Raw genomic sequence first — 16,240 nt, 5'->3', positions numbered from 1 at the left:
ACGCTGCCTGGGAGCTCGGGGCTGCCGTCTGGGCTGCCACATCCCTGGCACCAGTGGCTTTCGTGTTGCAGTTGGGGAAACTGATGAACGGGCAGGGGGGGCCCACCTAGGCCCCTGTGGCAGACCATCGCTGCCTAGGAGACCAGCAGGCAGCCTAAGGAAATACGCATTTCCCCACCCATAGGTCTCAAACACCTGTCACAGGATCTTGATGCCACCTGCCAGGGAGCTGGTACGGTCCCTAGTTTATAGACGACGAAACGACGGGGCACAGAGACGTTCCTTTACAGCCTTGAGGTCACACAGCAGTAAGCGTTACTGGTCCAGACCTTGTGCCAAGCCCTCTCCATGTCGACCCCTTTGATTGTAGCCCTGGGGACCACTCTCCCTCCTGCCCCCACCAGGGTGGGATGCCTTGCCTCTCCTCCTGGCAACCTTTGCAGGACAACTACCCCAGACCCTGGGCGCCCTCTGGCCTGGGCTCAGCACCCAGTGCCCGGCCTACCTGGGAACAGCACCCGGCTGATCATGCCTGGCATGATGATCAGGCCCATGGGGAGCATCTTGAGGTAGCTGGCGAGGATGGAGCCTGCCCTGGCGTGGTTCAGGTCCCGGGCAGACAGCGACCGCTGCACAATGACCTGCGGGCGGGTGAGAGACGAGTGAGTTCCAGCCCTCCGGGTTGCCCGTGTCAGGATTAGTCCCCCGTGGGCCCGAGGGGGTGGTGTGAGACACAACACTGTCCCCCTGGCGCCCGACCTGCCCGAGACAGCCACACTCGGGGCCCCGGACCCGACAGCATCCCTCCAGGGGCGCTGTCCCCGGCGGGCCGAGCAGCGAGGGCAAAGGTAGGCTCCTTCCCAGGGACTCAGTCCCCGCCTGTCTGTGGGGAAGTGTGGATCCCGCCCCGGCAGCCGTCCAGGCTGGAGGAGACCCTGGGTGGGACGGTATCAGGGCCACGGCGCCCCCAGCCTCGTCTCCTGGACCCTCATGAGAGTGGCCGGCACGTTCGTGGTGCCAGGATCGGGCATGGGTGCACTGTGTTTGTGCGGCTGGCAGAGATGGGGGCTTTCAGAGCTGGGATCCGGGGAAGCTGCAGTTGGGCAGTGGAGGGAGGCTGGACGCTGCCCGAGGGCACCAGCTCCTCTGGGACTTAGACAAATCCTAACTGGGCCTCAGTTTCCAGATCTGCAAAATGGGAGGAGGGAGTGGTGATTTGGACTGACGATGTCTGAGATCCGTCCCAGCTCTCATACTGTGATGCTACTTTAAAAAAAAAAAAAGGGTAAACCTATAAACGGCTTTGTCGAGATATAATTCCCAGGCCGTACAGCACCCACTTATAGTATACACTCCTGCGTTCTTTATACATTCACAGAGTTGTATGACCGTAACTCTGAAATATATATAGTGTCTTTCTTTTGCTGTTCCACAGTTTAAATCACCACCTGTGACTCAGAAGTGGGAATTGCCAGTGATTTTAGCTTCTTCTCCAAGCATGCTAGCATAACGGTGGCTCTGAGCACTTACCCCAAGGCGCGGCTGTCACTGAAACTTTAATTACACAGGCAAAGAGTGTCCGTGGGCTGCAGCCTTGGGAGGGTGGGGCAAGCTGATGTCCTTCCTGCTTCTCTGCCAGCTTGCCGTGACTGGGGACAAGTCCCGCCCCAGTTGGGCCTCAGTTTCCCCATCTGGACAATGAGAGGTTCTGTCTAGACCCTTCCTCTCAACTGTCCTGTGATTGCAGGAGCCTGGCCTGGGTTCTCATGGGAGAGAAGCATTTCCCTGCCACCTGCTCATCATGTTCTGCCGCGGACGGGGACGCTGGCATCCGTGCTCCATTCTGTGCTCCCGGCAGGGCAGAGAAGCTGAGGCCCAGTTTCCGTGAACCCTGAGGCCTGCGGCCCCCGACCCAGCAGGGCAGGGCCCCCCACCCCGAGTGTCAGGCAGCAGGCTGGGGCCTCCCCTCCATGTCAGCGGGCCCCCTAGTGCCTCTCAGTCCCAGCCAGGCCCACACCTGCTCCGCGAGCTGGGTCATTTCTCCTCCTCAACTGCTGGCTCCTCCTCTGCAAACGGGTTACACCACCGACCCGCAGGGCTGCTGCAAAGACTAAGTGAGGCCCCCAGTGCAGATGGCCGAGCTTGTGCCCGGCTCGTCAGGGGCCTTCAGCAGATGTGAGTTCCCGTCCTCGGTGAGTTTTAGGGTGTGGCCACCAGACTCAGCCACGGCCGACCACGAAAAGCTGTGGTCGCTGTTACAGCTGAGGCTGCTGCCGTTGCTAACAGGGAGGACGCCCGTCTGGAGCTGCGGCATCAGCAGGTGAAAGGAGCTGGCAGGACCCCAGGTGGCCTTCCATGCAGACGGGGACACTGAGGGAGCGGCAGAGCTCAGACGGGAGCCCAGGCTAGGGCTCCGCGCGGGGGGCCCTCTGCCTCTTTATTTGTTAGTGGCCTTGTTTGTTCCTGATTACAAAAGCGCCACCTGCTCATCATGGATGAGCCGGAAGACAGTGAAAAGTCTAAAACAGAAGAAAACGGAAAGCGCCCATGTCTCAGCAGAGCTGCTGCCGCCCTCTGGCCAGCCCGCGGGCGCCCGAGTGGAGTCAGACCCCAGGCGCCCTGAAAAGCCCCCACTCCCAGTGGGGGCCACACAGACTGCGGAGCCTCGAGCAGGACCAGCGCCAGGGTAGTTGGGGGCTCTGAACCGAGGCCCCGCAGCCTCCAGGCAGACCCGGCTGGAGGGGAGGAGGACAGGGCGGAAAGGCGGTCGCCTGGCCGTGGGCCTGATGCCGGCTGCTGCTCTGGACCACCTGGGGTCAGCAGCGTCCCTCGTCCGCCTCCCTGTGTGACCCTCCCTGGGCCTTGGGCTCCTCATCTGTGCACTGAGGCCCATCCAGCCCTGACCCCAGGCCGGGACATGTGCTGACTCATTTGGCCTTCATGGGAAAATCTCCTGAACGGCGTTCCACCCAGAGCTGCCCGTGCCGGGCCAGGCCCGCACCGTGTGGGGAGGAGACGGGAGGTGGCCAGGGTAGAGGGGCACAGCCGCAGGGGCATCCAGTGCCCGTGTAGCCAGCCCCTCGCCCGCTCAGCCCTCCCATGGGAGCCGGGCAGACTCGTTCCCAGAAAGGGCCCCGCGGGAGGCACGGCCGATGTGGATTCTCCAGAGTAGAAGGTGCCAGAGTGGGAGGGGCTTGTTTGAGGGCCGCATGTTACAGGTGGGGAAACTGAGGCCCAGGCTCCCTAAGCTTCTGACACCTCCCAGCCGGAATCACTTCTCAGTGCTGGAACCCAGGGAGTGTCTTTGGTCCATTGTTGATGGAGGCCCTGCTGCTGGGGAGAGGAAGAGCCGGCCAGAGCCGGGACAAGTCGCTCCACTCTGGGTTTGGATCCGGCTCCGTCTCTGGGCCTCGGTTTCTGGCCTGGCTGGGCCTACTGACAGGCAAGGCCTTGTGTGACAGGCTCGTGTGAGCCCTGTCATCACCCATCCCACAGCGGCAGGCCGTGGCCAGCTGGCCTGGCTGCCTCAGCCCGTGGCTGGGCCCCAGGGTGGGTCCGAGGGGCGGACAGTCGGGCCTGGGCCCGCCGAGGCCCTGCTGCTGCGCGGGCCTTCCCTGCCGCATGCTCCCGGACGGCCTTTGGGGCACTGCTTCTGCCCAGAGAGTGCAAGTGGCTTGTCTGAGGTCACCTGGGAGGGCTCATGATGGGGACAGGACCTGAGTCACCCCCTGCACTCAGCAGAAATCCCGGCACTGCCCCCGACCACCCCAGGCAGGCTTTTCCCACCCATACCCAGCCTGGGTACAGATAGAGGCAGCTGGGGCGCGGGGGTGCGCAAGAGCAGCAGGAACTCGCCTTATGACAGCCACAAAAGGCAGAATTACTCCATGTGACAGACGAGGAAACCAGCTGGTGAATGGCAGAGCCAGGAGGCGAACCCAGGTGTGCCCGGCTCCGGCGTGCCTGGGGACAGTCCTGTGCTAGGGGTGGAGCCGGCCCTCCCTGCCGCCAGCCTCGGGGTCTCACTCTGCTTTCTCTCTCTCCCAGGGCCAGCAGTTCCACCACTGTAGGGTCCCTGCCTCGGGGACCAGGAGTAAAGATGGCTTCCCGGGAGCCCCTCGGTACCGCCCTGCCGCTGACGGCGCCCAGAGCTCTGCCAGGAAAGCAGGCCCAGCTGTGGTGGGCCCTAACCACTGGCAGGCCAAGGCTGGCCCGACACCCCGCGTGCTGCCAGACCCTGCAAGCCCAAGGCTGGCCCGAAACGCCCACCCCCTGCCTGATGGCCGGGCCACTGAGGAGCATCAGCGTCCCTTCGGAATCCCGTACTCCAAACTGTCTCAGTCAAAGCACCTGAAGGCCAAGACGGGCGGCAGCCAGTGGGCCTCATCCGATTCCAAACGGAGGGCTCAGGCCCCCCAGGACCGCAAGGACCCCTAGCAGCCTGTCCCAGCCTGGAGCCACGCCCCGCCAGGCCTCTGCCCCAGCCCAGACTCATGACGCAGGAGAGCAGGTGGCCGCCTGCGCCCCCCAGAGCCCGCCTGGGATGGCGGGAACCGGGGTGGGCAGGTGACGCTGGCACTCACCTGGTCAGTGCACCAGTACCAGGTGGCCATGATGGTCAGGCCGAAGGTCATCCCAGGCCACGGCAGGTCCCCTGTGTGGGGGTCTCGGAACATGTGCATGGCGTCTGCCCTCGGCAGGTGGCAGGTGGTGTTGGCGATGGTCCTGGAGGGCACGGCCTGGGCGTAGGCTGCCTCCAGCTGCCCGTAGCCACCGATCCGGTTGAAAGCTGGAGGGATCGGGGTGGGACAAGGACAGTTCTGTGGTTGAGGGACCTGACTCCCTGGGCTCCCACTGCTCTCATCTCGCACGTAACTTCCCGACACGCCAAACTGGAGTCTTTCCCACCTCGTCTTTCCCAGTGTTCGGAAAGGTGTGGAGGGTAGCGGGTTTTAAAAAAAAAAAAGGTGAATCTCAGTGACTTAATTTTATTTGTATTTAAAGTAGCACTATTAAATGAGCGTTTTGCACGTGGGCACCCCAGAGTCTGGTTAGCCGGGCAGGGGCACTGCTGGCCTCGGGCCAGCACAAGTGTTTTCTCTCGGGTTTAAGTACCTTCCTGAGGTATCTGAAGTGTTAGAGTATCTGACCTGGGGCCCAAAGACAGCTAAGCATGGCTGCAACCCCCCCTCCCCTGGAGCCACAGGTCCAGCGAGGGGCAGGGGCTTCGCCACGATTACAGCCCATCGGGAGGGGTCAGGCCAGGGCTCTGTCCTCTTAAGTCCAGGCCACATTTGCCCCTCACTGTTCCCGTCTACCTCGGGGTCAGGGCCCCGTGTGGCCGAGCCCTGGCCCGTTCGTGGCTTTTGCCGTGCCTGTGGTCACTCCCCTCCTGTCCAGACTGGGCCTGGTTGCCTGGGTCCCTCTCATGCAGTGGCTCAGGGACACAGGGGCCCCTGTTCTGAGAGGGGGAAGCCTGGAGGTGGGAAAACCCCTGTCTCCACCGCAGGCCCCATCCCCGTCCCCAGCCGTCTTGGAGGACGTGGAAGGGGAAGAAGCCTGCTGCCTGCCTCCCCCACCCTGCCCCAAGGCAGGGGCTGTGTTCATACCTAGGATCCTTGTGGGGCTCAGAGCAAACAAACACCACACAGGTTCCCAGTCTGAGTCTGGAGGAGTATTTGAAGGTCTTTGTTCACTCTCTGTGGGGTTGTCCTGGCTCTGCTTGCATACTTCCAGGGACAGGGAGCTCACTACCTTCCAGGGCAGCCCCACGAGCTTCCTATCTGTTCCAGACTAATATTGCTAATCTGTCTGAGCTCTCTTCTCTCCCCACTGCTGAACACCTTTGTCTAGGAGGAGGTGACATCACCTCTTGGGATTTTGTACATGATGTTAAACAATTGGAGGAGATGGCCAGGCAGTTTTGTGGCCTCCTAATCACGTGTCTACACACCTGCCTGTGGCCCCACCTCACTGGACCAGCCCAGTGTTCCTGAGTCAGCTCCTTGCCAGACCCAGAGCCGGCCTAGAGCTGGTGACAGCTGGGCAGCGGGGGTGGGCAGCACCAGTCCCCAGAGGGCTTGCTGCTGGGACAGCCCCACTGCAGCTGCAGCCCGCAGTCAGCCCTCACCTCTGACCGCCAGGATGACGGCCCCCACCACCATGATGAGCGTCTGCAGGGCGTCCGTGTAGATCACAGTGGCCAGGCCCCCTGCGGGTGGAAACACGCTTGCTGGAGGGGGACCTGGCCCCAGGGAGGACAGACACAGGAAGGAACTTCCAGAGCCCCTCCGAGGTGGCCGTTCCACATGCACGGCCCCTGCCCTCGTAGGCAGGTGAGCTGAGCCTCAGCCGGGCTCCAAATCCCTGCTGGCTCCAGCCAGCCACTTTGCAGGCTGCTCCCCTGGGCCTGTAGGAGGGGGTGGCCCTCTGCCTCCTGCACCCGTCCCTGGCTGCCCCATGGGGCGGAGGCGGCGTACCTGCGATGGTGTACAGGGCCGTGATGACGAGCGTGAGGATGGTGGAGAGGTAGAAGTTCCAGCCCAGGCAGATGTGCACAAAGAGAGCCCCGGCATACAGGTCCAGCTGTGGAGGGAGACAGTCTTGTGGGGACGACCCAGCGGTCCAGCAAGCCACTCACTCGCCGTGTGACCTCGGTCAAGGGCCTCTGGACTGCGGTGCCCTGTGGATGAGGAGGGGAGACCCACACCCCGCCTGCCTGCACCACGGGGGGCTGTTGTGGGGGAGGAGGGACAAGCCGGATGGACAGGGGATGTTACTGTTCTAATAAAGTGCAGACTGGCCATTGCCCACCCGAGAGCAGCGTTGTCACTGGATCTGGCCCTGCCCAGGGGTGTAAAGGCACCTTGACAAGGAGCTGGCAGGGGGCAAGAGCCCAGCACAGGGGAGGGGGCTAGGCTGAGGGGGAGGTGTGGGCCGTGGGGTGCAGCGGGGGCTGGTCTGCTGGGCTCCGCACAGGTTGGAACCCCAGGTTCCCTACGTGCACAAGGCGCCTCACTCCATGTCCCAGTCCGGGGGAACTGTCCACTCTAGGGCATGTCCGCGGCAGAAGGAGGTCGGGGCTGGCCTAGTGCTCCAGCTGCCCCTCACCTGGGCCCCCACCCTCCCCGCCAGGCCACCTTGCTCCATGGAACCCTCCTCTCCCAGCCTCCGTGGGGCAGCAGAGAGGCGGGGGTGGGCCCTGGCCTGACACTGCGAGTTTGCTGTGTGAGCTCCTCTCAGATCGTCCCTTGTGTCCTATGCCCCCAAACCTCGCCGTTTGCATAGAGGCCACCACCCTCAGGAACTCAGACCGAAACTCCTCCCTCCTTTGCCACGTTCCCTGCGTCCCACCCACCCCACCGCTACCCCACCGGGCCCTCCTGTCCCCAGCCTGCTCATAGGAAATTTCTACCACGCCAGGAGCGAGGCCTCCCCGGCCTCCCTGGGAGCCAAGATACGGAAATAACTTGAGACCTGGCCTGACCCGCCAGGGGCTCCCACTGCAGTAGGAGGTGGATGGACAAACAGGACGGACGGGCATGGACCCCAGCAGGGGACGTGACGGGGCTCACCAGGGTGGCATTTGAGTTGGGCCCTAATGGAGACCGGGATACTGATGGGGGACGGGGCAAATGCCAAGGGCAGAGGTGGGGGGTGGGAGGTGTGTCTGGGGGGTCCGGTCAGGAGCCTAGGCTCTAGGGGTCACTGAGTCAGACACTTCTGGGACCAGCTGGGTAGCAGCGTGAGGAGGGGCTGGGGTGAGGTAATAGAGAGCAGTGGGGACTGAGGCATTCTCACCAGCCAGGCCTGGGCACCAGGTTGGCTTTGGGGCCGCCACATTTCAACTCCTGGCCTGCCGTGAGGGATGAGACCAGGGAGTTCTGACTGTGAGAGGTCGAGGTGGCCAAGGGGCGCTGGGGGCTGTGAGCAGGGGTGTGATGTGGTCAGGTTTGCATGTTCGCGCTCTCTGGAACCTCCTGGAGAGTGGACTGGAGGGGACTGAGAGGAGAGGAGGGAGGGCAGTGAGGAGGTCCGGTGGGGCTGGTGAGGGAGGTGAGGCTGAGCCACGGCACAGGGTTCTTTGACCCTCGGTCTCATCCTCTGACATCACTGCGGCAGAGCTGCTCTCTCATACTCGGAGCGTGCTTAAAATGGGACTTCCCGAATGGCTGCGGGCTGGGAGTGGAGCGGTTTGAAGTGCACACACCCAGCGCCCCTGACCTCAACGGGCTGAGCCCCAGGAGCACCTCCTGTGTCTGCACATCTGACCCCTGTCCCCAGAGAGAGACACAGGGCTGCCTGCTGCCACCCCTCAGACGGGGCACTGGCCTGCAGGGAGGACCCACAATGGCAGGGGACGGAGAATCACCACCCTGAACCACGGAGCAGGGACCGGAGGTCCAGCTCTATCGCTTTGGGGCTCTGGGCCAGTCACTTAACCTCTGGAAAATAGGAGAAGCGAAGGTGCCCCGTGGCGTGACCCTGCCACCTCACTGACCTCACTCACCTCTGCCTCTTCTACCCCACATGCCGCCTCTTTGTGCTCCCACGGATGTGCCAGGCACCACGGAGGGAGGCCCAGAGGAGAGTTGGCTGTGTCAGCGACCCCCCCCAACCTTCCCTGCGCAGCAGATAAGGGCCACTGGGGCCACCGAGGCGCAGGTCATTTCACCTGCTCCAGGCCCCCAAGGAAGGCGGAAGATGGAGCTCACCCGCCCTGGGACTGGCAGGGACTGCAGGGCGTTGGCGCCCCCTAGTGGGAAGTCCCGCACACCTCGGTGGCGGCTCCAGCACTGACCCCTCACCCTGAGGACCGCTCTAACTCCCCCACGTCTAGGACCTGGGGCAAAGCACTTGGCCGCCTTCTGCTACTGACGGGGCCAGCTGCCGAGCCTGCACCCCAGGCGCCCTGTGTGACCCTGGGCAAGCCAGTGTCCTTCATTGGACCTCAGTTTCCCCAGCTGTTAAACAGGGCAGGGAAGGATGTGAGGATGTCAGGTCTGTTTGAGGGGCCCCAGATCAGGGGTGTTTCCGGGCTCTGCTGGCTGGGAGCTGTGGGGCAGCTCACCGATATCTTGGTGAAGACAGACATCAGCAGGGACAGGACAGACAGGTACACGCGAATCCGCTGGCCTCCGTAGCGCTTCTGAATGTACTCGGGCAAAGTGACGATCTGGAGAGGCACAGGCCCAACATTCAGGGCAGGGCCCGTCCCAGGCACTCTGCCTCTCCCTGGTGGGTAAAGTAGCCGTGGGCCCCCAGGGACAGGGCCCAGGCCCCTGGTTGCTTCCAGCCCCAGCCCCAGGCCTGGAGCTCCAGGCTGAGCTCCCACTGTGTCCTGAGGGTTTCGGGCAGGGCAGTGGCATGCTGAGATGGTTCCTCAGGGCTGAGATGAGGAAGGGACTGGAGGGGCCGCGGCTGGGCATAGGGTACAAGTTTAGAGACTGTTATGACAAATCCAGATAAGCTATGATGAGGCTGGATGGGGACGTGGTTGTGAGGGGCAGAGCAGGGGACAGGCTGAGGCAGATCGAGGAAGTGGAACCTACTGGACTGAGGAGTGGGCAGAGTCAAGAATGGTGCAGCCAGGTGTGCCACCCTGGTATCCTGGCCAGGTGTGCCGCCCAGGTATGCTGCCCAGGTGTGCCACCCAAGTGTGCCACCCAGGTGTGCCACCCAGGTATGCTGCCCAGGTGTGCCAGCCCAGGTGTGCAGCCAGGTGTGCTTGTGTGCCTGAGTGGCTGAAGCATCGCGCCCAAGATGCAGCATGCAGGACAGTGCAAACCAGCCAACAAGGCACCAGGCTGAAGTCCACAGGGAGCTGCCTTCATGGGTTGATAGGAACGTCTGTCGGACTCACAGCAAACTCAGCCGTGAGTTCACTAACTTGCGACGTGAGGCCAGGGGTTCCTGCCCAACGCCACCACCGAATTGGACCAAGGCCCAGGCCCTGGCTAGAGGTCCCAGGAGCAGACTCACCTCCGAGGAGATGTAGATGGGCACGAAGACCCACGCCAGCGCCAGCAACACGTAGGTGGCCTGCAGGGACAGAGGCAGGGGAAGACCATGGGCACAGCTCGCACAAGCCAGGCAAGGCGAACGTGGCTGGGATGAGCAGGCGGGAGGCCCAGCTCCCCCGCACCTGACTTGCCAGGAGAACCTGGGCGGCCCTGTCCCCTGTCTGGGCCTCTGCAGACTAACGGCCTGGGCCACCAACAGCTCCCTGCCAGCTCTGGTGTCCTGAGGACCCGACTTGCCCAGGAACATCACTGCACAGAGCCCGCCCGGACATCGGCTGACAGCAGTTCCTGGGAGCTGCCCCATCCAGGGCCGGTCAAGGTGGCCGTGCCCTGGCCCCAGCCCTCCCACAGCCTGCCGGTGCCCTGGCTCACATTCCACTCGAAGCCTGCTACAGCCAGGCCTCCAGCCGCGCCCGAGCCCGCCAATCCGATGAAGAGGCCAGAGCCCTCGCTGCTGGCAAAAAGGGATGCTCCGATCTGCAGGACAGAGGGAACCGCATCAGCCCCACCCCGTGCCGGACAAAATCTTCATCCCCAGGAACCTAAGTGGGCCCCGCTCCCCACTTCACAGATGAGAAGCCCGGGGCACGGGCACCCGTGGCCAGCCACACAGCTAAGGAGCAGACGTAGGTTTCAGACCCCAAAGCCCCTGCCTCTTGCAGTTCCTAGCAGCCTGGCCTGCGCCCCGGCTCCCTCCTAGCCCGGGGTCTGCCCCACTGAGCCCGTCTGGGCAGCGACCTTGGAAGAGGAAGACACACAGTGACCCAGGGATGCAGGTGCTGGCTGATCTGAGGTCAGACGTGGCCCTCCAGATAAAAGACTGGTGTGAGAAGTCAGAGTGCACTCACCGGCCACCACGTCATGTCCCGGCCTGCCAGGAAGTAGCCACTCACTGTGTTCCTGCTCGCCCGACAAGAGGACTGCGGAGACAGAAGGAAGAGGCGGGACTTGGAGCCTGTGCGTGGCTGGCGGGGATGCTGAGTGGGCTTTCCATCCCTGGCAACAGCCCGGTGGCTCCCCCAAAAGGTAGGCATAGAATCACCACGTGACCCGGCAGTCCTACTGCAGGTGTATGTCCAAAAGGACTGAACACGCATGTCCACACGAAACCTTGCACGGGAATGCTCGGAACAGCATTATTCATAATGGGCGGAAGTGGAACGACCTAGATTTCCACCAACCGACGAATGAATAAACAAAGTGTGGTCTGTCCATACAAGGGCATATTATCCAGCCATCAAAAGGAACGACGTTCCGACACCGCTGCAAATTGGAGGCAGCTTCAAAACACCGTGCTGAGCGAAGAGGCCAGACACAGAAAGCCACATGCTGTCTGACCCCATGGGTGTGCAGCGTCCACAGCGCGCAAATGCAGAGAGACGGAGGAAGATGAGTGGTGTCCAGGGCCTGGGGAGAGAAGGGGTGGGGGGTGACTGCTAACGGGGACGGGTTTCCTCTTGGCTAGCTAGAGGTAATGGGTGTGCAACATTGTAAATTTACTAAATGCCATGAGTTGTGCATTTTAAAATGGTTAAAATGGTGAACTTTATGTTATGTGAACTTTACCTCAATTAAACAAAATAAAGAACAGGGGCGGTCAGCTCCCCCTCCCTGGCCGGCCACCCTGGCCCGTGGCACCAGCGGTCGCTCCTGCAGCCTTTCCTCTCTTGCCGGTATACTCGGAGCGTTGCCCAAGCCTCGCCTGGCAAGAGCTAAGACAGGGGTGCAGGTGGGGCCTCGGACACCCCTGGGGGAGCCTCTCGGCCTAGGGGAGGAAAGGACACAGACAGACAGGCAGCTGCTCCCTCTCCTGACCCTCCAAACAGCCTCGAGGGAGTTTCCGTGGGCCCTGAAGGCCAAGTCCAGGCTTGGAACTCCAGGAGATCATTCCACAGGGAGCAGCTGAGCCATCATTGCCTTTGTTGTTCTTCATGAGGACTTCGAACCAAGGAATCTGAGACCCCTTTGGCCTTGATTTCTTACTTCTAATATTTCTATTTCTGACACATTTCAGCAAGCGTCACCCGACTGTTCCTGAAGGCCTTTTGTTTGTGGGGAGTAGAGAATTTTGTCCTCCGTGTATATGGAATGAAAAACCGACAATCAGAATGTCTGGAGTAAAACCCTGGTTCCTGTGAGGCCGTGCGACCCCGGACAAGTCACTCAACAATGCCTAAGTCTCCCCACTTGCAGTGTGGGCCCAAGAAGTCCTTCCCTCGTAGGGTTCCTTGAGCTTTAATGAGCTAATCCATGGTGCCTGGGACCTGGTGAGTGCTCAGAGAGGGTGAGGGATTACGGGGATTTTTCAAGCACTGTCTGGATGGGAGAAATGGAAAAGATACGCAATCAAAAACAGGAGAAATTTGAAAAGAGGGGCATGGGAGATGTATTCAGATATATATTTTACATTTCTTTTTCAGAACATGTGCAAGGGCGGATCACAAAATGTCAGTCAATAAGCAGGTCTCATTCTTCCTAACCTCACTTGCTCTGCCTCGTACTCAGGATGGTTAAGCCTTGCGGTACGGACCCACTGCTCAAAGCTTATTTACTTATTTATTTTTATTGTTGGAGACGGGTCTCGCTTTGTTGCCTAGGCTGGTCTCAAACTCCTGGGCTCAAGCAATCCTCCCACCTTGGCTCCAGAGTACCTGTGACTACAGGTGTGCGCCACTGTGCCCAGCTTCAAAGCTTTTGATGTGGCCCCTGTCTGTTTCTCTCCAGCCCCAGCTGCCACCACTTTCTCTTTGTGCACTGTGATCTTGTTGTACTGAATTAAGCATAGTCTGAAGACTCACAGTCTTCACCAGGATGGCCGCATCCAGATGTGTAGGCTGTGCACTGCACAACTCCGGAGCAGCTCCAATCATAGCCCATGATTTTCCCTAACATTTCTCATCTCTCAAGGCTGTAGTGGGCACTGCCATTTGCCTCCTTTCATCGCTTTCCCTTCCTAAGGACCCTCGTATTTCCCAGCAACTGGCTCAGGTGGTCCCAACCCAATCTCCAGTTCAGGGACCCTGAGACACCTAAGCTACAGAGCCCATCACACTCCTTCGCTATTGTGCCTGGTTCAGGGACAGTCACTGACTTAAGTGGGTACAGAGTGCAGCTGGGATCGCTGCATGGTCTCCTGGGAGGTGAACAAGGAAGCTGGGCTCTGGGGGCTGCTGGTGGCCACATGTCCTAGTTAATGTTCACTGAGTGCCTCCTGTGCGGGAGATGGTTCCAACTGCTCCACCTGTATGAGGTTTCTAATCTTCACAAAAGGCCTAGGTAGGTACCATGTTACCAATGGGGAAACCAAGGCTCTCAGAGATGAAAGGGTACCTGGCTAGTAAGTGGCAGAGCCAGGATTTGAACTACTAGCTGGTCACCTTGCCTCAGGACATGAGGGGAACAGGGCTTGGGACAAAGCCAGACATGGGTGGAGGCTGAGAGACCCACGGTGAAGCCTTGTCACTACTATAAACCCCTGGATCATACTGCACCTGAAGCCTTCCCTATTGGTGGATTTTTCATTATGGACTATTACACGTCCTTCACTGTTAGACCTCACTTGGAGGCGGTTTTCTATCACTTGTTAACAGATACCTTAATGAATGCAAACGCTCAGCTCAAAGTTCCCTCCTCCAGGAACATTTGCTCCTTAAAGGCTCTTCCCTGGGCACTCCCAGCCCTCCATCAAGCATCTTTGCAGGGCCGCACCTGCCCAACTCACTCTGTCCACCTCTGGGCCGTGAACGCCTGCTGTGGTCCCTGCTAGATGTGGCTCTGGCGCTGCCCCCAAGTGGCCCTAATCTTTCCTGAATGTGCTGGCTGCTCTCCGCCAGCTGCACACAGCTGGGCCAGCCTGGCCTGCTTGGAGGGACAGAGCAGACTCCTACAGCCCTGCCACCTGGGGCACCAGCCTGCCAACAGGGCCCGGACTGTGAGAGGTGGCTCCCTGTAGCAAGGGCCAATGGCCCGAGGCACTGAGCGGCAAAGAGACTGGCCTCGGGGGCTGAGAACATCTTTCCTAGATGTGCGCTTGCAACTAGCCCCCCGCCCACGCTGCCCGGCAAGCTACACTCCCCGCCTCTTCCCCCTTCAGGTCTTGCCCGGCTCCGCCCTCGCCTGCTCCGCTGTATCTGGGCCCGTCATCTGCGTCCCCAGCCACCGGCTCCCACGGGAGCACTAATGTTACCGTTTGTAACGGATTTTCACATCATTGGCCCCTTGTTCCTTGGAGCAGTCCTGACAGTGGACCGAATGGACGCCCACAGTGTGTGCCTGAGGACACTGATGCCACAAAGGTCAAGTCACTTGCCCTAAGTAGTCAGAGCCAGGACTACGGCATGCCTTTGCCGATGGCCAGCACTAGGCTACTTGTGATTTAATAATTACACAATTTCAATTACTGCTGCTTCTGCCAATGCAACCGCCGCTACTACGATCACCTCAGTACCACGGCCACTGCCATGCCTACCACCACCACCACTGCTACTAACCCCTACTGTAGCAGCGGTGGCAGTGGCAGGGTCCCGTCCCATGCGGGCCCCTGTCATAGCAGAGCTCACCCTGCGGGATCCGTGGTATCTCCGTCTTACACATCACCGAGGCCCAGCATGCTGAGGGGACATGACCGATCTCCAGGCCCTCAGCCTTAGGGCAGGGTCTGCCGAAGGCAGACACGGGTCTTCATTCTCCCCAGGAGAACGTCAGGGCTCAGGGTCACCAGCCGGGCACCCGGGGGCCGAGCAGGCGAAGCCCGAGTTCCCCGAGCCCCGAGCTCGCAGCGGGCGAAGTGGAACGTGTGGCGCTGACCTTCCCATCAGGAAAGCCCCGAGGTCGCGGCCGGGAGAGACTGAAGAGGAGCCGCCCCCTGTGCAGGGCCCGGCCTCGGCGGCTGCTTCTGGCCCGGGCTGGGCTCGCCCCAGGGCGGTGCCCGCATGACGGGGGCCCCACCGCCCCCTGGACTCCTGGGTGGGGTCAAGTCACTTCTCCCTCTTGCCTCGGGGGAGAGAACTGGCTTGGGAACGAGGCTGGGCTGTGGGACAGCCCCTGTCCCCGGGAGCTTGTTGAAAATACAGACCCCCAGGCCCCTCAGGGCCCTTCCTGCCCCCGGACTACGATCCAGGGGCCCTGGGGTGCAGCCCGGGAACCCTGGGATTCTGCTGTTCCGCCCGACCTTCAGCCCGGGACACGCATGACACTGTGTACAATGAGACCGGGAGGGCGACGGCTGCACCCAGGGCCCCGGCTGTTCAGCGGCACAAAAGCCCAGTTGCCGGCCAGAAAGACCTTCCTCCTCCTCACTTTGCCGATGGACAAGCCGCTGCCCAAAGAGAGAAAGGGGCTTGGTCAAGGTCTCCGAGCAAATCCACCCCAGGCTGGGAGGAGGACCAGAGTGGGCAGTGGGCCGCCAGGTGAGACTGATACTGACGCCGCAGGGACGTGCCAGACCCAGTTCCCACCCTAGGCAACCGCCCCAAGAGCCCAGGTGGCCCCTGCCACAGGCCCCCTCACCCATATGCCCACGGCCACGTTCAGGGCAAAATACACGGTGATGACACCGATGTCAGCCACACTCAGCTGCGGCCCGGGAGCGTGGAGGTCGCCGGTGGAGTTGTTGGCCATGGCCGGCCCGCGGCGGTGCCAGCTCTGAGCGGAGGGACTGAGGGGCAAACCAGGTTGGAAAGGGCTTCCCGGCAAGGAATTAATTGATCATTAAACCGAGCGAGCCGGTGGCAGCTCCAGCCGACGGCGTGGCCGTGGGCAGGGTGGCTGCTCTCCTCCCCTGCGGGCTCGCCTCCGCCCCTCAGAGGCACTGAGGAAATAAACGGAGTTTAGGGGATCCAAAGGAGACCCCAACGGACCCGGAAAGAAAGGGCTGAGCTGCCCAGTGGGTGGCTTGACGTCTGTCTAGTTTGTACAGGAAGCACAGTGTGCGGGGTGGCCGCCTCACCTCTGGGGACCCTGCGAGACGGCAGCCTTGCCCGCCAGCCGCTGTCGGGCTGTGAGCAGGCTGGGAGGGACTTGTGATGGGGACTCTGTCATTGTGGTTGGCTTCCAGCCATGACAGCCCTGTCTCAGAAATGTCCCCCCGTCAGACAATAAAGTCCTGTTGCCGACATCGCTGCTCTCTTTTCCTAGACAGTGGAACAGTCCTGAGCCCTCAGCTCAACCACCCATTACCCCGCAGTTCTGCCTGGGACCACGGAGGGACCAGCGTCTGT

The 16,240-nt window shown here is 61.3% G+C and overlaps 2 protein-coding genes across 4 annotated transcripts in view; one reads left to right on the top strand and one right to left on the bottom strand.

The window, feature by feature from the left end:
- Positions 1-4,648, top strand: part of FAM83G (family with sequence similarity 83 member G) — a 29,274-nt gene extending 24,626 nt beyond the window's left edge. The window contains exon 5 of the mRNA XM_069483232.1: positions 4,048-4,648. Coding sequence (XP_069339333.1) covers positions 4,048-4,437 — 390 coding nt within the window. The 3' untranslated portion in view covers positions 4,438-4,648. The remainder of the gene's footprint in view (positions 1-4,047) is intronic.
- SLC5A10 (solute carrier family 5 member 10) overlaps positions 1-15,641 on the bottom strand; it is a 56,996-nt gene extending 41,355 nt beyond the window's left edge. For 2 of the 3 annotated variants that reach the window (XM_069483233.1, XM_069483236.1), the window contains exons 1-9: positions 15,531-15,641; positions 10,871-10,942; positions 10,395-10,499; positions 9,982-10,041; positions 9,071-9,175; positions 6,480-6,585; positions 6,131-6,211; positions 4,584-4,789; positions 506-641 (exon numbers count right to left, since the gene is read on the bottom strand). In XM_069483233.1, the coding sequence (XP_069339334.1) occupies positions 506-641; positions 4,584-4,789; positions 6,131-6,211; positions 6,480-6,585; positions 9,071-9,175; positions 9,982-10,041; positions 10,395-10,499; positions 10,871-10,942; positions 15,531-15,641 (982 nt within the window). The remainder of the gene's footprint in view (positions 1-505; positions 642-4,583; positions 4,790-6,130; positions 6,212-6,479; positions 6,586-9,070; positions 9,176-9,981; positions 10,042-10,394; positions 10,500-10,870; positions 10,943-15,530) is intronic. The other variant, XM_069483235.1, reaches the window with a different exon arrangement.
- Positions 15,642-16,240: the final 599 nt, after the last annotated feature.

Source organism: Eulemur rufifrons, chromosome 9 (assembly GCF_041146395.1).
Source record: "Eulemur rufifrons isolate Redbay chromosome 9, OSU_ERuf_1, whole genome shotgun sequence".
NCBI lineage: Eukaryota > Metazoa > Chordata > Mammalia > Primates > Lemuridae > Eulemur > Eulemur rufifrons.
Note: the sequence above shows the minus strand (reverse complement) of the source record. Positions and strands in the feature narration are given on the sequence as shown.